Genomic DNA, 24,058 nt, shown 5'->3' on the forward strand with positions numbered 1-24,058 from the left:
GGGCTAAAATGCTAACTTTGAAAGGTCATATCTCATGCCCCGTTGGAGCTAGAGTCATGACGCTTTGGAGGCATATATGTCTCATCAGGTTGAATAAATTTGCCTCAAAGAGCCATAACTTCAGATTATGTTAATTTGCAACAATTTTGCAATTGTAGAAAAACACTTAAAATCTATCTCCTCCTAGAAAGTTTTGTCAATCTACATGAAGCACAGTAGGTAGAATCTAGCAATTAATATCTAAAGTTCCATCTCGGCATAATTTAGAAAACTTGATGAAAAGAGCCACTATGAGCAATTGAATATTGCAGAGGGTGTGGCTTTTCACAAAAAGGCATATTACTTCTGATGGAATAGATGGAACACCACAAAACTTTGTGTTCATATCAACAATGTCAGCCTGAGGCAAAGCCTCCATTACTGGCCAGATCAAACTGAATGGGGGCGCTAGAGAGCTCATTTCCTGTTAAGGCCTAACCGCTTGGATGGTATTTCCTAAAACAGATATAGTAGTACCAGAGCATATCTTGAGGTAACTCAAGAAATATGAAGCAGTTAGGCCAAAGGGTGGCGCTATAACAAGCCAAAATTCTTAAAAGTGGCTTAAACGCAATTGATTGCTGTAGCGCCCCCCGTGGCTAAATGGGGTTCATAATGCTTGTATGGGTAGCGGATGGCATGCTCTACAACTTACTAATTGGGCACAACACTGTCAGATTACATTTTGATGTTTATATAAGCATTGTTGTGCAAAGGGACCCCCATTGCACTTTCATTGTATTTTCATTGCTAGAATTAAACCAATGTGCCGTCTCTTCTTATATGAAGAATGTGCTTGTTTAACTGAAATAATCAAGATCACTACAATTGAATGTATATGGACTCCACGTCAGTTTGACAGTTGTCATTCAGGTCAATTGGATGGAAATGTAGACCTTAAATTACATAGCCTACTTACACCAAATGTATGGGTAGGAGAGGGGCATTCTTCTGAAAACTGTGAGGTTAAGAGAGAAACAAGAATTGTGAGTGTTGTTCACAGATTGCTGAATTGTCAAGCTATCCTTGCAGTGATACTTGATGGTAAAGGTGGGTCTCCCAGGCAGATGGAAGGCCTGGACAATGACCAGGTGGGATGTTGACATGCAGAGAAATAGTCACATGCATAGCTCAAATGTGGCTATGGCAGATGTTAGCCATGTTTCTGTTATACAAATGCAATCAGCGTTCATAAAGAATTGATGTGTGTGTACATCTTTGAAGTCTGCTTTAAGACTGGATATTGTATAGAGCCATTGTAAATTAACTGGCTTTTGTAGGAGTCAGTGTGTGAGAGGCATTTAGTGTAAAATGTGACATAGGTAGAGAGGTGATAGTTGGAGAAGGGTGCAAATGAGATTAAACTAGGGAATGTTATGACAGGTTTGATGGGAAGGTTAGTTGTCCAAAGAGTAACGAGTGCAGTATGTGTATTGTATGTGGCATGGGTGACAAACTGGATGGTAGAGTGGTAAAGAGTATCAAGTTTGGAAAGTGTACTTTTTGCAGTATATAGCTTACACACTTCAACCAGGGAGAGGGTTTTAGCCTTTAATCTAAACACTTCATCCTGGGAGAGGACAGTAGCCCACAGACTACATAGCCTACTTACACCAAGTGTAGGGGGGGCATTCTTCTGGAAACTGTGAGGTGTAGAGAGAAACAAAAGTTGTGAGTGTTCTTCATAGGTAGCTGAATTATCAAGAAATCCCCGCACTGAGACTTGATGGTAAAGGTGGGCCTTCCAGGCAGATGGAAGGCCTGGAGAATGATCATGTGGCATGTAGACATGCAGAGAAAAAGGTTCTAAAACATATGTACCAAAATAGAATGAATGTAATGAGATTCTAAAAAGGACCTGACTCTCACTTGACGCTGTCAGATGAATTGAATGTGAATGCAATTGTATAATGATGATGATGATCATGGTGATGATGATACTGTTGCATGAATTTGACCTGATTCACCTGGTCAGGCGACATAGATGCTCACATGCATAGCTCCAATGTAGCTATGGCGTGTTTTGCTCGTTGGCTTTGATGCGTTCATTGTGCTTGGCCCCGTTATTGCTGCTTGCAGCTATATTTATTATTATTACTATTATTATTATTATTATTATTATTATTGTTTGAATCTGTGGCTTTAGCCAGGAGGTCTTGCAATACAAAACACAGACACTTTTCAGAGGGAAAGTCTTTGTTAAACATGAATAAAATCATGAACAGCCACGCAACACCAATAGCTAAAACATTGAACGCTAGAGGACAAATACTCAAAAAGTAGAGCAATCTTCAAGTTAAAACCATTAAACAACAAACAAAACAAAAACAATTAAACAACATCTAGCCCCTCAAACTTGGGCTTCCTCTGTCACAGCTCTTCTCCGTTGTCTTCGCTCAGGGGGTAGGGTGTCAGGTCCATGGTCAGCATACGGCTGGCAATGCACTCGTTGAACTGAAAGAGAGCGATGCCAAGACACATCATTACAGCAGAATGACGGCACGGTTTGAGCATGGTTGTGTGTAAAGAGCATGGCTACTGTATACTCATGGTTCCCACTCCTTTCTAGAGATCATTTTCCAGGACTTTTTTAAGACATCCATCATGCACTTGCAAAGCTCAAACATCCAGGGGGCGCTGCTCACGCTGGCTGATCCTGTGCTCGACTTAAGCAACACCATATGGAGGAGGCAACATGGAGGACGTCATGGACGGGGTGGTTGAGATTGTAGAACAGAAGACAAATTTCAGTTGACAATAAAGTTGTATAGGGCTTGCAATAGTCTTGCACAGCCATTTATGGATGCCAATGCAACTGGTTCCCTTGTATTTATTGATGGGGTGACAAAAGCAGCAGGATGAATTCTGATGTTTTGGGCAATATTATCTGCTCATATTCAGCCAAATGCTTCAGAAATTGGACGGTGCTTCACAGTGCAGATGGACAATGACCCAAAGCATACTGCGAAAGCCACCAAAGAGTTTTTCAAGGCAAAGAAGTGGTATGTTCTGCAATGGCCAAGTCAATCACCTGACCTGAATCCAATTGAGCATGCACTTCACTTGCTGAAGACAAAACTGAAGGGAAACCGCCCAAAGAACAAGCAGGAACTTAAGACAGTTGCAGTAGAGCCCTGGCAGAGCATCACCAGGGATGAAACCTGGCGTCTGGTGATGTCTATGGGTTCCAGCCTTTCTTGATCAAAGCATTTGCAACCAAATATGAATTTAAAGCTACATGAGATATCTTGGCAATTTGGCGGCCCCTCTGGTCGTGATAAAATCGGCACTGCGTTTTAAGAACCACACTTCCCACAATTCCCCACTCACTCGCTGTAACGATGGGAAAAAAATATGATAACAAACGTGCGTGGAGCAGACTGGATTGGAAGACTGTAGCTACTTCAATGGACTTTCTGGAAGGATGGCCTCAATGCAGGTAAATACCGGTCTTCTTTGTTTTTTGTGCATGTAGATAAATTCGCGGGGCAAAGTGTTTGTTGTCTTCCTGATATTGTGACACGCAAAACGCGTCACTTCCGCTTCCACCACAAGCTTTCCCGCCAGTGTACTAGCCAGTACACCAAAATTCTAAAATAACAAATTCACAGGGTCTCATGCAGTCTCATGTCACAAAAACGATTTTTGGGATCTTGCTAAGGCCAATTCATTAACTAACAGCAAGTAAAGGTGAATATTGAACTATAAAAAAGCTTTAATTTATGAGTATGTTAGTTACAGGGCTATCGTGGAGAGGTACCTCAGAGTAGACCCCCAGCAGAGTGTCGGATTTGGAGTAGAACTCCTCCTTCAGGGAGATGACGATGATCTGGACACTCGCTCTGGACTTCTCCCTGATGAAGCTGGTCACCTGCAGGTCACACACCCACACTACCTTCTACATACTGCTATGATGTCCTTAGTCATCACTTCAATCAATTGCCATTGTTCCTCATAGATTATCATCATCTTTACCGGCATCATCTCAAGTTCAAGTTCAAATGTATTTGTCTCCGGAAGGCAACTGGTGGAGGAGAAACCACCTGCTGCTGGTCGCTGCACGAGCATCATCATCATCTTGAACCACAATCCCGATGGCAGCGATCGCCATCCTACTTAATCACTATCATTTATACAGCTGGGATTAAAGAAGGCATCTCACCTTCCCAATGTTGGAGTTGTCCAAGGCAGCATCCACTTCGTCCAGGACGAGGACAGGAGCAGGACGGAAGCTGACATGCACAGATGAGTGTGAAAAAGGGTTACATACAGTACACACACACTCTAAACTGGACACAAACTAGTTTCTGTTTTGTCCAAAGTTGTTATAAACCTGGAAAGGAGGAGTGTATGTACCGCGGACGATTGGTCTTTTTTGATTATTCCTAAATATTTTGCCAAGACAGATGAGTTACTGTAGATCTGACCGTTTGTGATGTCCATGATCAATTTTGAAGTTTGACTGCTTATTGCACCTGTGTTTGATAGGCATATCATTTGCCCTACTGATGTTACCTGTGGATGGCAAACACAAGTGCCAGAGCGGCAATGGCCTTCTCCCCTCCGGACAGGTTGTCCATGGCCATGAAGCGCTTCCCTGGAGCCACACAGTTGTAGTTGATGCCGTCCAAGTAGGGCTCATCTGGGTTCTCAGCGCTCAAGATGGCCTAAAGGGTAGAATACACACAGGGCTGAAAATTAACACCTGCCACTGGCCAAATGCAGATAAAATGTCCAATTGGCGACTAGATTTCGGAAGGCTATCTGAAAGAAAAAAAAATACTTGGCCGGTAGATTTTTTAATCTACAGTCCCCTTGGCAGGTGACTCACCGTGAGCCAAAAAGTTAATTTTCACCCCTGCACACACATATACACACACAAGGGGGTGGGACAAAAATAGATATGGCAATATATCGTCATACTTCTTTGTGATGCGTTTTCGATACAGTGCCAAATATCAATATTTTTATTTTAAAATGCGGGCACATTTAAAAACAAACAAACATCTTGTCACACAGTGAGTACGCACACATCACACACTGTAGGTGGCAATGCTGAGACACAAACACACACACAAGTGGCTGGAGCGTCTACCGATGACATTTTTCTCCTGCTCTTAACCCATCCCGTCGTCCTTCCCCCAAGGGCAGCCGGGAGTAGACAGTAGGCAGCGTGCATGGGACCAACGAACCCCAACCAAGTGCTCCTGTCCATCTTCACCTGGGCTGGATAGCGTTAGCGATCTGTTCTTCAGCATGTTTTTCATGTTGGGTTCTTTATGGGGTGCGAACACGGGGACAACATGCAAACTCCACACAGAAAGGCCCTGTGAGGTGACAATACTACGCCACCGTGCCGCATGCGAGAGATTTTGGGGTTCAGTGTCTTGCTCAAGGCCATTTCGGCACACTTTCTGGGATCTGGGATTGAACCGGGGACCTTGCGATCCCCGGCCGGCCGCTCTACTTCCTGAGCTACGTGCGCCTACCATTTAAGACTTACCAGAGTCACTACTTCATTGGTGGCGCTTGCTTATCCTTCCGTTTAAACTCCAAAACGGTTCCACTTTCTGGCAGTAAGGCCTTTTAGCAGTTTATTATACACTGACATGTCTTTTCAGTGATATTTTTTCCCTCAGTTACACAGATATTGTTATGTATTGTAGACAAATCGTCTTGCAATGTATTGAGTATCGCAGAATCGCTGTATCGTGATAACATCATTATCGTGAGTTACTCTGCGATTCCCACCCTAGCACAGCAACTGACCTTTCGTATAACAATAGAAAATCACACTACATAGTTTTTATTTATCAATGAAAAGTGAGTAGTGATGTACAGTAGCTGAAGCCTGACCTGGGCACTGGTGTTCCTGCACAGTTGCTTGTAGATCTGGTCGATGACAATGGACACGTGTTCAAAGCACTGGCTGAAGAGACGGAATCGCTTGGCTTTGACCTGCTCAAACTCCTGGCCACACTTCCTGGCAGCCTTGGTGCTGGCTTCAAAGGCTACGACATAGAACAGCAGGAGACAGAATAAACACAGATGGCAAAACACAGTTGGAAAAAAACCCAGTTGACAGGATTTGTGAGAATTTATTGTAACCATGTGTTCAGGCATATTTGTAGGAAGGTGAGTGTTTGTGTGAGTGAGTGAGTGAGTGAGTGAGTGAGTGAGTGAGTGAGTGAGTGAGTGAGTGAGTGAGTGAGTGAGTGAGTGAGTGAGTGAGTGAGTGAGTGAGTGAGTGTGGGTGGATGGGTGTGTGTGTGTGTGTGTGTGTGTGTGTGTGTGTGTGTGTGTGTGTGTGTGTGTGAGAAAAAGAGAGAGAGAAAAATAGTGTGAGTTAGTGAGTGAGCATTGTGCATGTGTGTGTGGGAATGCATGTGTGGGGTGTGTGTAAGCTTCTCTATCCTACCGTCCACCACCCCCTGGAACTTGTCCGTGACCGTCCTCATCTTCTCCATGGCCTTCATGTTTGGGGCCGTGGACTGCTGCAGGACCGCCTCCACAGAGGACACAGCCTCCTGTAGGCTCTCCAGCTGGGCATTCACTTCCTTCTCCCCCTGCAGATGCTACACACACTATTGTTGTCACGATACCAATACTTGACCTGCGATACTATTACAGCCAAAGTATCACGATACCAAGTAGTATCACGATACCGCAGCATTTACATTTTTATTTTATTTTTATGAACATGCAATGTATTTACAGTACATTACAGTACACTGTAATCACTTTATACGAGTGGTGCATGAATAACATGCATTTAATGCATTACATTGTAGCTCTACAGGTAAGTAAAAAGATATTATGCATATTATTAATTATTAATATTAAATATTTAAAACAACTACAGAATCAGCCATGTATACACACAAGTGTAGTATCACCAACCACCAGTGAAGGTCAGCGGAGGGCCACTGGGTTGTGGTTGATGGCAGTGACATCAACATGCTTTATCTAGCTTTCACTTTTGTGAAAGTCAAAACCAGATCAAATGACCAAATGTCAAGAGGTGGATATCAATGGATTATCATTGGATTCGTCTCAGCCTACATAATCTAGCTCATATTATTTTAAGGAGTTTGGAGTTGGAATAAGAGGACGACAATTTTCATTCAACAGCTGTGCATGACGACATGACAGCAGGTAGGCTAAAGTTACTTAAGCTAGCCCGCTGGCTAGCTAGCAACAGCAGCACACGCTTTAGCTAAGAGGTTTATTCATTCATTTTTGTAATATTAGCTAATGGCAAGAACACTGCTAAAGTCATACTAACCTCATTAGCTCGTCTATATTCCAGTGCAAGGTCTGGATGACGAGATTGTAGGCTAGATGCTTTATTACGTTTGATGTGTTGCCTCCTTTTGCCTGTACGGCATTGCTGCATCGCCTGCACAATGGACGGCCATCATCTATAGCGTTTCCTTGTTTATCTGGTTTAAAACCAAAATAGTTCCATACTAAACTTTTAGAGTTATGTTTCTTCAATAATGTTACATTTGATGGTGCGCACTTGGAGCTAGGGAATGCTTCCGACATTACGATAGCCTACTGAGAACAAGACTGGCTCACGCCCAGACATACAGATAACGTCAATATCACTGCTGAGTTGCATGTGTGCGCGAGTCAACAAATTGGGAGCGGCACAACGGTGTCGCGAGCCAGTCTTCACATTAGCAGAAACCAGGGAATTTGGGAACAGAGGTAACATTGTCCCCCTGCCGTGTCTAACGGTAGTACCGTATTCCACGGTAGTACCGTTGTATAGAGCTTATAGTATAGTTGGCATTGTGACGTTTTGGCACCGCGGTAGACCGTTGGTACCGGTATATCGTGCAAACTAACCCACACGCACGCGCACACACACACACACACACACACTTCATTGCAAAAGCTTCTTAAAGGTACACTGTGTAGAATGTAGTGGCATCTCGCATAACGGTTTTGGCAGAAATGAAATATAATATTAATATATTATCGATATGTTGTAATTAGTGTATAATCCCATGTAAATAAGAATTGTGTTTTCGTTACTTCAGAATGAACCATTCATATCTACATTGGGAGCCGGTCCTCCTCTACGGAGGCCACCATGCTGCAGCATCTAATTTTATTCAGATGGTTACAATCTGCAACCTCACCACTAGATGGCGCCAACAATCACACACTGTACCTTTAAGACTAGTACTAAGTAAGTACTTTGTATGCAGTATGCATAATGGGACATACTAGCCTACTTCAAGCTATATCATAGAATGCATAGAATGCATTTCTCATCAGCTGGCAGCGACAGCAGGGATTTTAAAGCAGGCTGAAAGCTGTTGTAATTTTGGCTCTCAGCGGTTAATATATCACTTCATTAAGATTTTTTTTTTTTTTATAACAAAAAATAAAACTTTTCTTTTCTTTTTTCTGCACCAAAACAAATCTTGGTCAACCAACAGCACATCGACCAAACACTCGACCAGTCGATTAAATGGAAACAGCCCTCGCATTTGGCACTATGTACTATGTACTATGTATTGGGATATTGTTATATACTATTATATTGGCATACTATTTAGTATGGAAATATGTGATTCGGAACACAGCCTAAGTGATGAGGTCTACCTTCAGGTTTCTTCCCAGGTCAGAGTAGTCGATGACCAAGCGTGCCTCTCTCTCGTAGATGTCCATGGCGGAGTAGATGCTCTGAGACTCAGAATCCAGCTACAGTCAGAGGAATCAATCACAGCACCAATTGTGATCACACACAGTCACAGTAGACACGCAGATCAAGCGGCTTTAAGCCAATTCCCATCAAATAAATCTTGAGTCCATCTGTAGGAATGACTAACCGCTGTTGGCCTGGGAGGCCTGTTGAACAGTAATGCACATCAACACCTTAGGCCCTGGCCACACCAGTCATTTTAATGTACAGTACCCAGCAATTTCAACTCATTCTCAATGGGAATTTACATCCTATTCGTAAGTTAGAACTTACAGTAGGTTATCTATTCAATGCGAGCAACAGTCAGTTAACTGTCAGAAATCGCGCGCCCGCATTCTACAGTACACATTCTCTAATAATTACAGGACCTCACAGGTCTTTTTATTGACCAGAGTCACACACACAGTACACAACAACACACATGCTTTTGATTTCCCTGTGAAATACTGCGATGGTGAAATGCCGCAGCATTGATCATTTCTAGAGGCTCCCAACTGTAACTCAATCATCAGTGATGTAACCTGGGGGTCACGGGATGTTTTGGGTCTTAAATAATGAAGCCAGACAAATAAAGGTTGTGAGGTTCATCCCCAGTCCTGTCTGATCCGCTGTGCTGTCCTACCTGCACTTCACTGATCTCATCCATGCTGCCAGACAGCAGAGCGATGGGCAGGCTCTGGATCTTACAGCCCAGGAGGAGGTTGTGCCTGGTCAGGTGCTTCTGCTCTAGGGCTGTCTCCACTGAGATCACCTCCCGCTGCAGCTTCATTAGCTCCCTTTGGGGGGGGGGGGGGAGCTATGTTAGTAAACAGAGCTAACACAGAGCTGTGTTAGTAAACAGAACTGTTAGTAAACAGAACTGTGTTAGTAAACAGAGCTAACACAGAGCTATGTTAGTAAACTGAGCTAAAGCAGAGCTAGCGAACTGGGATTGTGTGGCGCTGTCTCATACATCGTGGATCAGAGAGATCTTTGCCTCAGGAGTGGACAGAGACTTGCTGTCAAGAGTTTCTTAGCTGTTCTTATTGGCTCACTGGGGGGGAACAGGGGAAGCAGACAGTACTTGGCTATTAGGCACTAACACACAGTCTATTCAGTAATCATTTGTGCTGCTATAGCTGCTCAGTTTAACTCCAGTATTGTGCTGGCTCTTAAGACATCTCTGGTCTGACAGAACTACATAATGCTCTACCTGTTGCTCGCCTGCAGCTCCTTCGTCTTCTGGTCCAGATCGGCGTTGGAGTGGGCCGCCTGGGTCTTCTTCCCCTGGAGACGGTTCTCCAGATCCAGCACCTTCGTCTGGCTCTCATCCACGGCCTCCAGCAGCTTCTCCTCCTCCTAAATCAAATCAAAATCAAATCAAACTTTATTTGAATACCACATTTCATACACAGAGGCAACACAATGCACTTTACAGAGAGCAATGGAGGGAGCCTGTCGCCACGGTTCATTTGTCCAAATGCTGATACATAATGCTTTGTACACAAAAAACTATATTTTGTGTCTCAGTACAAGTATACTCCATTCTACGCATGGGCCCCTCTACTTGTAGATGACCGTGAAGAGAATAGAATAAGAGAGGTAAAAAGAAATGAGAAGAAAGAAAGTAAAGCATAGAGAAGTTTGCCTCCTTCTGCTCTGCCACTTTCTGCTCCTCCGTGGCGATGGTCTCCTCCAGCTTCCTCAGCTTCTTCGTCTGCTGCTCTAGCTGGCGCTGCTCGTACTCCAGCTGGGCGTTCAGACGCGTGTGCTGGCTCTCAAACTCCAGCCTGGGGAGGAGCGAATTACCATTATAAACCATCAAAAAGGGATGAAGAAATAGGCATATACAGCATTTGAAGAAGTATATAAGAACATGTTGAACAAACATGACTACTTCATTGCACATAAGATTCATCTGTCCAAACTGATCTGCCCAAAACATTTGGCACGTTAAAGAAATGTAATGCCTGTAATTTCTTAATTTTTTAACAGTTCACCCAATATGAAAATTACTTCAAATTCAGTAAGCCTGTACTTGATAACCGTGTTATTTTACATCCACAGTAATGGATTACAGAGCAAAAATAACACAAAATGTGTCACCTGTCTAAATACATTTGGAGTTAACAGTATCTAGGAAGAATTGTCCATGTGCCATGTATAGAGATACTGAAAGACACCTGGGACAGAGTAGAGTTTTCCAAACAGGTTATATGAATCATCCAGTACCGTTTCCTGTCCACTTCCTGCTGCTGACCGAGATGCACCTGCTCATATTCTCGGATGTTGGCCACACCGATCTCAGCACAGAAGCTGGCGAACACCGTGTCTTCCATCTGGACACATGGACCATAGAGATTACTACTACTTCAGTGCACATGTTCAATGCTCATATGTAGCATGTAGTAAGATGTACAGTAGTAACTTCCTGCTTGTTCATCAAATCACATGAAAGTCCTTGTCATGGATACCTAGATAGCAGGCTGATCTGGGCCATATATGGGCCAGATGCAGCACTAATATGGCTCAGTTCAGACCCATATATGGCCCGGTATTAGATACAGAGATCATGAGTAGATCAAATACTTCAGGACTGGACTGATACCATTTTTGGGACTGTTCCACGGATCTCCGAGCCAAGTCTGAGAGATGTGAACTCATCCAAGTCAGCATAGCGGTGATTATGTACCTGGTTAATCGTGCCCTTGATCCTCTTCATCTTGGCCTCCTTCACCTCGAAGGCCTGGTGCTGCATCTGGATCTGGGCCTCCAGGTTGGCCAGCTCACTCTCCAGCCTGGAGATCTCCTGGACTCAACACCCACATCACACTGGGCTGGAGAACATGTTCTAGCAACTTTACCTACCTGTACGCTTTCTCGTGATCATGCTTGAGCCTTGGCTTCATGATAATATGAAGAATAATACATTGTGTTTATACAGTATAGCGTCTTTCCAGATGTTCGAAGCACTAAGGCTCAAAGCCTGATCGCTCACAGCAACAGCCGTGGTGATGCTGGTTAATTGTGTTAAGATTGCGTGACAGGATAGTTAGTGGTATTAGTCAGTCAGCCACTGTTACTGTAGGACATGGATCAGTATATAAGGCGTGATTGGGCTTACGGCCTGGCAGCTGGGGATGCCCTTCTTGCGGAGCGTGTCGAGGTCGGTTTGGGAGTACTTGAGGCGGGTCTGGACCCCCTGGGCCTGCACCTGGATCTGCTTCAGCTCTGCCTCCTTCCGCTTCAGTTTCATCAGCCCCTGTCACATGACACAGGACATGACAGTCAGCTTCACCAGCCCGTCACATGACACAGTCAGCTCCATCAGCCCCTGTCACATGACACAGTCAGCCTCATCAGCCCCTGTCACATGACACAGGACATGGCACAGTCAGCTCCATCAGCCCGTCACATGACACAGTCAGCCTCATCAGCCCCTGTCACATGACACAGGACATGACACAGTCAGCCTCATCAGCCCCTGTCACATGACACAGGACATGACACAGTCAGCCTCATCAGCCCCTGTCACATGACACAGGACATGACACAGTCAGCCTCATCAGCCCCTGTCACATGACACAGTCAGCTCCATCAGCCCCTGTCACATGACACAGTCAGGTCCGTATGATTTAAGCCGGGCATAGACTGTGCGATTTGTCCACGATTTCGCCACAAATGTGTTGTCGCAGACGACGTTGCGTAGTCGTAGAGAAATCCTAGCGTCGTAAAGTCAATTCGGGACGTCTTAGAGAGTCAGCGATCAACGACTGCTCCTGTTCTCTATGTACTATTCTCTTCTCTAGAGCCTGTCGACTAACCCTCAGCTCTGCGTACTATCCTCTTCTCTAGAGCCTGTCGACTAACCCTCAGCTCTGCGTACTATCCTCTTCTCTAGAGCCTGTCGACTAACCCTCAGCTCTGCGTACTATCCTCTTCTCTAGAGCCTGTCGACTAACCCTCAGCTCTGCGTACTATCCTCTTCTCTAGAGCCTGTCGACTAACCCTCAGCTCTGCGTACTATCCTCTTCTCTAGAGCCTGTCGACTAACCCTCAGCTCTGCGTACTATCCTCTTCTCTAGAGCCTGTCGACTAACCCTCAGCTCTGCGTACTATCCTCTTCTCTAGAGCCTGTCGACTAACCCTCAGCTCTGCGTACTATCCTCTTCTCTAGAGCCTGTCGACTAACCCTCAGCTCTGCGTACTATCCTCTTCTCTAGAGCCTGTCGACTAACCCTCAGCTCTGCGTACTATCCTCTTCTCTAGAGCCTGTCGACTAACCCTCAGCTCTGCGTACTATTCTCTTCTCTAGAGCCTGTCGACTAACCCTCAGCTCTGCGTACTATCCTCTTCTCTAGAGCCTGTCGACTAACCCTCAGCTCTGCGTACTATCCTCTTCTCTAGAGCCTGTCGACTAACCCTCAGCTCTGCGTACTATCCTCTTCTCTAGAGCCTGTCGACTAACCCTCAGCTCTGCGTACTATCCTCTTCTCTAGAGCCTGTCGACTAACCCTCAGCTCTGCGTACTATTCTCTTCTCTAGAGCCTGTCGACTAACCCTCAGCTCTGCGTACTATCCTCTTCTCTAGAGCCTGTCGACTAACCCTCAGCTCTGCGTACTATCCTCTTCTCTAGAGCCTGTCGACTAACCCTCAGCTCTGCGTACTATCCTCTTCTCTAGTCTCTGTCGACTAACCCTCAGCTCTGCATACTATTCTCTTCTCTAGTCTCTGTCGACTAACCCTCAGCTCTGCGTACTATTCTCTTCTCTAGTCTCTGTCGACTAACCCTCAGCTCTGCGTACTATCCTCTTCTCTAGAGCCTGTCGACTAACCCTCAGCTCTGCGTACTATTCTCTTCTCTAGTCTCTGTCGACTAACCCTCAGCTCGACAGTCAGCTGCTCCTTGCGCTTCTTCAGCTTGCTCATGTCCTTCTCGTCCCAGATGAGGGCTTTGGTCTGCAGGTCGCTGGAGCCTCCTGAGATCACCCCCGACTTGGAGAACATGGTACCGTCCAGAGCCACAGTCTATGAGGGGAACATCATGTATCCATGACCACAGGAATGGGCTGAGCCACACAGGGACATCAGACATACTGTAGATAAGAGGACACATTATATTCTTCTAGGAGGATTATTACTTATTATTATTACATTAGTCATTTAGCAGACGCTTTTATCCAAAGCGACTAACAATAATTGCATTTAACGTAGGAAAAGCCAATGTACTACTACTTGCCAGAACTCACAAGTGCATCTCCTTTCTAAAACAAGTGACTAAGAGCATAATCTAGTGCTGAAGGCAAAGTGCAAGAATAGCAATCTAAAATACAATTGGTGCTTAAGAGAGAGAATCGTGGTAGTACTTCTTGAAGAGATACTTTTTGAGCCTGCGACAAAATATGGGCAGCGACTCTGCTGTTCTGACGTCAACAGGCAGTTCGTTCCACCACTGCGGGGCCAGGACAGAGAAGAGCCGTGACCGTGTCGATCGACCGCAGGGGCCTCGGAGTGAATATAGGGTTTGACCATGGCCTGGAGGTAGGAGGGGGTTGTTCCTTGCCCTGTAGGCTAGTGCCAGAGTTTTAAACTGGATGCGAGCTGCAACCGGGAAGATACGCTGACGCGGCTGTGAACGCGGCTCTACGCAAGTGGTTCGCTGCCTTGCGTCAGCGCCCCTATCGGTTTGTGTGAAATAGCACTTGCGCTCTCGCGTAAAGTTAAACATTTCTGCACGACACATGTTGCTACGCAAGGACGCGTCAACATCACCTTGCGTAGCTCGCGCTAGCGTAGCTATGAATGGGCCCTCACACTGACAAAGACACTTTGACATGTGGACAGGAGCCGGGATTCAAACCGCCGACCCGGTGATCATTTGACCCTCCTGAGCCACAGCGGCCCCTTTTTATGTTTTATGTTGCAACTGGTTGCTCCTTTTATCTTGGCCAGGTCTCTCTTAGATGTTTAATCACAGTGACACTAACCTGGCTAAATACATGTTCAACAATTTAAAGCAATACATCGCGATATTTGGACCTTTACAAACATGTCTGGTGCTAATTCTCCAATTAGATTTATTAAAAGTAAGCTGAATCGTCCAAACAGTCTACTCAGAAAGATAATACATTGACATTTATTACCTTTTAAAACTCGCGCCCCCGGGACGCAGCATTCAGTCGAAGTGCGCATGTGCAACGTTGTGCTTAAACAACACAGTAGTAGCTAACTATTCCGGCGTCTATAGATATCATGCGTTTTTTAGCTCAATTACATCACGCCGGGGTTGAGAAAACCGAAGCGAAACGTCACGGAGGAAGCCAGAAAAAGAAAACGACAATCTGATAACGTTACGACAGTACGACCGTGCACTTACTCGCAGAGCCTGTGGGGGCGCAGTTCCGAGAAAACACTATGTATTGCTTTAAATACAAACAAAACAAGGCCTCTCCCCTTGCAGAGGCTGGTCTCACTTTGAGGCGCTGTGTCCCATCGAAGGCCACACTCCTGGCCTCTCTGATGGTCTCACAGACCAGGGCGTTGCCACAGACGAACTGGACTACTCTCCTCAACTGGGGGGCGATGGGAGAGGACGCGGGGCACTGCACCACGTCCACCATCATCTTAGCTCCCTGCACCTCCCGCAGACGCTCGTTGAGTTGGCTCACCTGGACAGGAACAGGGGGTCAGAGGAAGAGGCGTGCATGTGTGTGTGTGTGTGTGTGTGTGTGTTTACAGTCTCAGAGATGGTGGTTTACAGTTTACAGAGATGGTGAGAATCTCTCTCCAAAGTACTCTACACTGAGGCAGAGTACTGCCTTCATTTTAAACTCTTTGAACACTGAACTTGAATACATCCGTCAGCCTCTCTCTCTCTGTCTGTCTCTCTCTCTCTCTCTCTCTCTCAGGCTGATAACCATCCACCAACTCAATTCCAGAGGGAGTGTGTACTCTGTGTGGCTGTAAACTCCCTCCCCCTCCCTCTCTCACTTCCAGGTAGTCAACGGGGAGGAAGGTCTCTGGCCCGGCCCTCCCCTCTTTGATGAGGCGGATGCACTCTCTCGCCACCTTCTCTGAAGACACCACGATGGCGTTCATGTAGCGGCCAAACACCTTGGTGACGGCCACCTGGTACTTCTTGTGGATGGGGCTGCACAGGTCCACCAGCCGACCATACTGGAGCGGGGGGAAGAGGAGGGGGGGCGGGCACAGGAAGGACAAAAATATTTGTATTAAGAGTTTGGACCGATCCGATCCAGACGTGGTTCACGCATCGGGTATCGGCCTGATGTACCCGATCCATGTACCGATCCAGATGAAGTGAAAGGGCTCCGGTGTTCATTCATTCAACCAAAGGATGAAACGCTCATGTAACATTTCACTGCCATATCGGGTGTGAAGCAACATCTATTTTGTTTATTGAAGAGAGACACCACTAAGTCACCAAGATGGCAGTGTGTGTATGTATGCATATGTGTGTGTGTGTGCCAGTGTGTGTTTGTATGTGCTTCTCACCAGTGTGTCAGGATAGAGTCTCCGGAGATTCTCCAGCAGTTCCTTCCTCTGCTGCTGCTGGTGCGTCTCGTGTCTGTCCAGCTTGGCGTTGCTCAGCTCCTCCAGCACCTGCCCCAGCTCCTGGGTCACCTCCGCGCCGCGCTGCCGGCCGCTCTGCAGCTCCACGCTGAGGCTCTCCTCCTGCTGACCGGCCTCTGCCAGGGAGGCCCTGACACACACGCAGGATTATGGAATTATTGCACTTTTAGCATACAGAACATAAAGGTGTTACTATATATATATATATTAGGGATGCACGATATATCGGCAAGCATATCGGTATCGGCCGATGTTAGTCATTTTTTTTGTATATCGGTATCGGTCCGATGTGCAAAACAGGGCCGATGTGAACAACCAATAATTATTTTTGTCTAGCTGCTGTTGTGTGTGTTGTTTTTGAGAGGAAACAATGCAGTAAATCTAAGATGTATCATCTTTTCTAAATGTTTTGGAAATAGAGTGTTTCCATGTGTTTTTCAGTACGTATAACATTTGATTATCATAGAAATGTGTTTTTATACAGATCATATCGACATCGGTAAATATCAGTTATCGGCCATGACAGCAATGTTAATATCTGTTATCGGTATCGGCCAAAATGTTCATATCGGTGCATCCCTAATATATATATATATATACACACACACACACAATACTGTATATACAAACTCGGTTGCAAAATTAATTGCTATGGAAGAAGACAAGAGCTTAATGTAAGTATTGCAAGTTACTGTATATCCTCCAACGCAGCTACAAGCTGCCATCAAGAGGCACAATAGTTTAGAAAATCCATAGATGTATTGGCGCAAGCTGAATATGTTGCTCAGATTGACTAATAGCCTTACACATAACAAGATATTGCAAATAATAATGTAATAAAACAATATATTTACTTATAAAGCCACCTTTTATAATGTCTATTCAATGCTTTACTCATCTGCCACAATAATGTTGTCTTTTAATTGAAATATCTTAATTTGGGGGCTTTTCCAAGCAAAAATATTATGCGATTAATTAAATTAATTCATTACAGATCATGTAATTAATTTGATAAATTTTTTAATTGATTGATAGTTTAGGGAAAATTTTAAATAAGTGCTTCAACACACTTCTAATGCTCCATACAGTACGTATGCTCAAAAATATATCTCAAAAGCAAATAAGCATAGAAAGGACAGACGGTCCACCAGCAGGGCGTTTGGACAAGATGGCCTGACATACTTGCAGGTGTTGGTGTACTCTTCCAGTTTCTCTGCGTTCCGGGTTTGGTCTTCACACTGATTCTGCTTGGATTTAAGGCTCGCCTAGAATAGGAACCATTAAGCAATTGAGAATAGTGCGATACCAACTACACTATCATTCTTTACCAGACTCTTTACTTTTGATGTATTTTAAAGAGTTCACGCAAATGCAAGAACCTCAACTTCCTTCTGCCTCCTCTGGTCGAAGGCAATCTTCTCACAGTCAGCCTTCACCTCCCAGTGCAGCTTCTCAGCCTGTTGGCTCAAAATGGCCCCCTGCTTCCTGGCTAGCTCCTTCAGCTCCTTATAACGCGTCAGCTGTGGCACATACGTACACACACACAATTTTTCAATCCAATAACACTGGCCAATGTTATAATGGAAGAGTTCTATTGTGCTTCAAATCTACATCAAAAAACTCTGTACTTTCTTAATGACTCAGCAGCACCTACCTCTAAAATCTCCCCTAGGCTTCCGCAATGACTCATCAGCACCTACCTCTAAACTCGCCCTAGTCTTCCTCAATGACTCAGCAGCACCTACCTCTAAAATCTCCCCCAGGCTTCCGCAATGACTCATCAGCACCTACCTCTAAACTCGCCCTAGTCTTCCTCAATGACTTAGCAGCAACTACCTCTAAACTCGCCCTAGTCTTCCTCAATGACTCAGCAGCACCTACCTCTAAACTCGCCCTAGTCTTCCTCAATGACTCAGCAGCAACTACCTCTAAACTCGCCCTAGTCTTCCTCAATGACTCAGCAGCACCTACCTCTAAACTCGCCCTAGTCTTTCTTAATGACTCACCTGCTCCTCCTTCAGGGTGATGTCCACCCCCCGGGAGGCCTCCTCCTCCTGGGCCCGCCTCTCGTAGTCCCTCCAGGCCCTCTCCAGCTCGCCCAGATCCCGTCGGTACTCGGCCAGCTCCTCTTCCTTCTTGGCCCGCAGCCTCTGGTCCTTCTGCAGGGCGACACGGGCCTCCTCAGCCTTCTTCAAGTGGTGGGAGGTGTTCACCTTGGCCTTGATGAACAGGGGTCTACGTTGGGACAAAGTCTGGTTCTGGGCCCTTGGGGGTAAAGAAAAAGAGATGAATGCGAAGTTGATTTAACAAATTCAGGAATTCAAACTGAAAAAAGTGGTATAACCAGAATGCTAGGTGAGCACCCGCATCTACATGAGACAAAAATAGCAGCATAAGACAGGGAGAGATGATGGTTTGTGTGACGAGTACAAAGCAGCGATGCAGAGATTATCTGGAGATCTCCACACTCACTCTCCCTTTTCTGCAAAGAGATAAGACTTTTCTCCCCACCCCTCTCTCTAAAACAAACACACACCTGATCTCCTTCTCGATCTGCTGCAGCTCTCTGGCGAGGCGTCCATGCTCTTTCTTCTGGGCCTTGAATATCTGCTCCCAGCCTTCCAGGTCGCTTTTCTTGGCCGCCGCGGCCTCCTGCCTCTTCTTCAGGGTGTCCGTCAGGGAGCCGGCTCCCTGCTCGTTGTGGTAGAGCTGGAACAGGCTCAGCTGCAGACGACTCTCGCTCAGGTCATCTAGCAGCGCCTGGTACTTCTGAGCCTGGAGGTCATGAAAGGGGTGGGGGGTTTTAAACCCTTATTTAATGAGGCAAGTTGACTGAGAATGTATATTCTTTTCTGCAGCAACAGCCTTGGGGTGGGGGCACACATGCATACGGTGGGGCAGTTGCTGGGGTAGAGGGACACACATACATTTTTATCCAATCATTTTTTTAATGATTGACTGATTGCTTGATTGATTGGTGGATTGATTGATTGATTGAGGTACCTAGTGCCTGACCAGTAAAAATAGAGTAAAGACTGACAGTGTATAATACAAATGAGGTTTTTGCACAAGTAGCTCATTTTCAATGTGTGTCATCTCACCTCTACTTTCTCCAGAGATACCTCCTTCCTCTCTGCAGTGATGGCTCTCTTCTTGTAGAAGTGCATCTGTGTGTCATCACGGGCCTTCTGCAGAGCCGCCTTCTTCTCCTCATACTCCCCCGCCAGCTCCAGAGACTGGCTGATGCGTTCAAACATCTTGCTTCTCTCTTTGGCGTTCTTCATGGCGATGGACTCCACTGCTCCCTGAGGGTAGAAAAACAAAACACAGATCAACCAACCGCAAGACGTTGCTCAGCTATTTGTGTGCATGGCCAGTGGTCTAATGTGGTGCAGTATCTCATATTGATTATTTTCATATGACAATCTAATCTAAGATTCTTTGTAGTGGTTATACACTGTGGAAGTTGTGGGAAAAAGGTCAATGTTTGAGTAGTACTCACCTGGAACACCAAACAGTTTCTAGCTTTGGTAACGATTCCAATCTTCTCAAGTTCATCCGTGTACTTGGCCAGGGTGAACTGTTTGCCATTGATTCGGTATTCAGAGGAATCTCCTTAGAAAGACAAGATCATATTTTTTGATGCATTGGTGATGCCAGAATTGCAGCTATGCTGTATACAAAATTAGATTAAAAATGCTAACTTCACCAGGGTTCAAAACTAACATTTTCCACTGGTGGCACTGGTGCTACCAAATGTTTTAGTTGGTGGTACCAGCATATCATTTCATCGCACCAATTGTTCTGACAATGCGTGTCCCCCAAAAAACAGACCTGATTAATAGGCACTCTTAAAATATACGTACAATCATTCTCTAAGACAAGCGTCATGCCCTGTACTGGCATGATAGGGCACAAGCCGACTTCTGTTAATGCTTTGATAATGCTCGTTTCTCTTTGTGTTTTCAGTGAGGGGCTGACAACAGGGATGAGAGGGATAGAGGCAATTGTTTTTGTTTCTCGTTTTAATGTGTTTTTGGATTGCATATTTTATGTTTGATTTTAATGTATTACTGTAAAGCACTCTGTGCATCCGTGCTGTGAAGAGCGCTATATAAATAAAATGTACTTACTTACTTACTAAGGACATGGAAAGGAGAAATCCTTCACATCAAAGATGAAAAGGACAGGTACATAAAGAACATAGAATTACCTGAACTTCCAGATAAACTACTTATCACAATCAGTGCTTGGTGTTGTAAATGAGAGCTCAAATATCTTACTGCCCCTAATTCATCTCTCTCTTTCTCTCAATGCTTCTCTCTTTTTGCAGAGACAAAATGCAGTATGGTCGGTCGGCCGCCTGTGTGCATGTTCCCGGTAGTCCCTCCCTAAAGCTCCGCAGCAGCACCCGTGTCCCACATGAATGGGCACGGTGGTCCTATGGCAGAAAACGGAAGCAAAAGACCCGACACACAATCTAAACAGGGACAGGGACTGTGAGAGAGATATGGGGACAAGAGATGCTCTGCACTCTACCTTCAAGGGCCCCTCCACCTCCTCTGTAGCGACAGACAGAAGCTGTGTTCGGAATCGCTCCCTATTCACTATATAGTGCACTATATAGGGCGTCAGCCATTTTGTTTGTAGTGTCCGAATTCTCCACGGAATTCTCGTTCCCTATATAGTCCACTATTTATTACCCACAATTCACCTTGATTTGCAGGGAACAGTGCATGTACCCTACATTTCCTCCGTTCCCTAGGTAGTTCACTACATGGTGAACCTTATATAGGGAATAGGGAGTGAGGGAACGAGGGAGCGATTCCGAACACAGATAGAGACAGGCCGTTTTCCTCCTCTAAATTGGTACTCACCCCCCCCACACACACACACTTCAGCCCCCTCCCTCTTAGTCAGCAGCGCACGGCCACCACAACAAATCATCCCACCCCTCCCAGAGAGATTCTGGCTTCCTTGCCTCCTCCTTCAGTCTTCTGTGACTGTCACCTCTGTCTCAGTCCCCAAACCTCCTGTCCTCCTTCCTCCAGTCAAAGTCAAGAAGGAGCGGAAAAGAGGAGCCGGAGCACATCCCCACCTCTCCGCCGCCTCCACCCTCGCCCAGCCACAGCTACGACAGGCCCCGAAGCCGCCCTCTCCACCATCACTCTGCCCCCCTCCTCCTCTTCTCTCTCACTGACCATACACAGGTCTCACCATACACAGCTCTCTCCAGGGCTCAGGCCGCCCTCCAGGCTTACCTGAGGAGCGCAGCTGGCGCTGGTCTGGAGGAAAAAGGACTGCCTCTCACCCCCACGGTCCACCTTTATGGCCCTCCCAGTCCGTCCCCCCACAGCTTCTACACATGGCAGCCCAACAGCAGCAGCGTAGGGAAGCTATAGCTTCGCGGTCGGACCCACATCTGGACCTTGGTTCTGACCCACATCTGGCTCAGCCCAGTGGAACGAGAACCTGTGTCATGAGGCCATCAGCGGCCTGTCCAGGTTGTGATGTGGGCGGTGCACTTATAAATGTTTCGGGACCCAGGTGTCACTCAGTGACCTCATCAGCAAATTTTCTCCCTAACCATAAAGCTATGCATATGAGTTAGTTTATCACAGTTTGTTTTGATTTGTCGCACAGCATTCTAAATCACCTCTTGATGCATGCTTTTCTGACACACGATTCAGGGTAATTACACTGTTTTGATTGGTTTGTGTACAGTATATAGGTTTATTTCAAATGCCTTGGATCAAGCTACAGTAAGACTATTTTAGACAATATTATGCTCACTTCCATTTCTGCACTAAATAGATGTTTAGAGAACAAAAAAGGACAAAATTGGCCAAATTGAGAGAATGTGATTATTACATGACATTATTGGTGGGCGGTCTTTATTGGATGAGACCTACAATGATCCTGATCTAGGGCTGAAAATAAATGAACCATAAAGATAAAGCAAATGTTGAAAAATCAACATCTGTATAATGTTAATACATACTTAGTTTTGTATTGCCTTTTTAACTAATTGCAACTTATTCAGCTCGGTCTGCAGTTAGTGATGATATGCTAAAATTTAAACATTTTTATGTGAATGGTGCCTGTTGACTACTACTACTACTACTACTACTACTACTACTACTACTACCACTACCACTACTACTACTACTACTACTACTAGTACTACTACTACTACTACTACTACTACCACCACTACTACTACTACTACTACTACTACTACTACTACTACTACTACTACTACTACTACCACCACTACTACTACTACTACTACTACTACCACCACTACTACTACTACTACTACTACTAGTACTACTACTACTACTACTACTACTACTACCACCACTACTACTACTACTACTACTACTACTACTACTACTACCACTACTACTACTACTACTACTACTACTACTACTACTACTACTACCACTACTACTACTACCACTACTACTAGTACTACTACTACTACTACTACTACTACCACCACTACTACTACTACTACTACTACTACCACTACTACTACTACTACTACACTACTACTACTACTACTACTACTACTACTACTACTACCACCACCACTACTACTACTACTACTACTACTACTACTACTACTACTACTACTACTACTACTACTACTACTACTACTAGCTACTTTTAACCATTGTGTAGCTGTAGCTAACTCCCACCACGCCGCTCACCTGAGATGCTCCTGCAGAAGCTGAGCTCTTCTCCCGCGTCGCCGCAGTAGCGCATGGTGACGCGGGCAGTGTCCGCCACCGCTCTGCCGATGTGAGCCCCGTGAATCAGGTCCCTGGTGTGTCTCACCCGGAGAGCAGCGGCTCGCTCACCCATCACGAAGCTCATAGCATCCATCAAGTTGGATTTACCTACAGGGAAATGTTAGCTAGCTCAGGTTATGTCTTATGACATATGCCTAAACGAGCTCGCTAGCTAAATGGGAAAGCAAGGTATACAGCTACAGTAGCTAGCTAGCGGGATTTGTGGCTGGCTAGCTATGTTAGCTAGCACTAGCATTCAAGTTAGCTATAGCTAACAGAGACTCACCACCTACTCACCAGACCCATTCGTGCCAATAATACAGTTAAACCTCTTGAAAGGACCGATTACTTGCTCCCCTCGCCATGACTTGAAGTTCTCCACTTCAAGTTGCTTCAGATAACCCATTTTTAGCTCATATATGTCCGAAGGTTTAGCAGTTTAAAACTTGAGTAGGGACGTTGGCTAGCTGAGTGAGGCGAATAGAACCTTTTTTTTCTTTTTTAGCGGGAACGGAGAGCACGCTCTGAATACAAGTGCTGCCTTTGACCTCTAGCTAAAGGATTGTACTATGCATGTGAAAATGTAGTGTATATATATATATATAATATGATATAGCCTATAATAATATAGTTACATGTAATAATGTATATATATATATATATATAATATTATATAGCCTTTAATAATATAATTACATTTAAATAACATATGTAAACATACATTATGGTATATGAGAAATTATACTTGCTTTCACTCTGCACAGGTCTACTTTATTAGGCTACTTGTAAAATGTTTAATGTAATTTTCATAGCATTTTTATAATTCTAATTTAAATCTACAATTTTTAATTTAAAAAAAAGTGATAATGTTCTATCATCTGACCATTATTCTACAAGCTTTTAAAATCCTTTTCCTTTCTGTGACTGCTG

General features: G+C 45.1%; 1 protein-coding gene across 1 annotated transcript; it reads right to left on the reverse strand.

The window, feature by feature from the left end:
• Nucleotides 1-2,409: 2,409 nt before the first annotated feature.
• On the reverse strand, nucleotides 2,410-23,534 carry smc1b (structural maintenance of chromosomes 1B; the record flags this gene model as incomplete). The annotated part of the gene is made up of 25 exons (XM_084451364.1): nucleotides 2,410-2,493; nucleotides 3,800-3,910; nucleotides 4,202-4,271; nucleotides 4,555-4,706; nucleotides 5,896-6,050; nucleotides 6,458-6,614; nucleotides 8,659-8,757; nucleotides 9,381-9,534; nucleotides 9,951-10,096; nucleotides 10,386-10,527; nucleotides 10,970-11,076; nucleotides 11,430-11,546; nucleotides 11,862-11,999; nucleotides 13,620-13,766; nucleotides 15,212-15,406; nucleotides 15,729-15,914; nucleotides 16,254-16,461; nucleotides 17,514-17,596; nucleotides 17,711-17,851; nucleotides 18,338-18,596; nucleotides 18,868-19,106; nucleotides 19,433-19,636; nucleotides 19,834-19,946; nucleotides 23,048-23,236; nucleotides 23,426-23,534. 25 exons carry the CDS (start codon nucleotides 23,532-23,534, stop codon nucleotides 2,410-2,412), a joined length of 3,705 nt encoding a protein of 1,234 aa, XP_084307490.1.
• Nucleotides 23,535-24,058: the final 524 nt, after the last annotated feature.

This window comes from Borostomias antarcticus (assembly GCF_949987555.1).
Source record: "Borostomias antarcticus genome assembly, chromosome: 16".
In the NCBI taxonomy this organism is placed as follows: Eukaryota; Metazoa; Chordata; class Actinopteri; order Stomiiformes; family Stomiidae; genus Borostomias; species Borostomias antarcticus.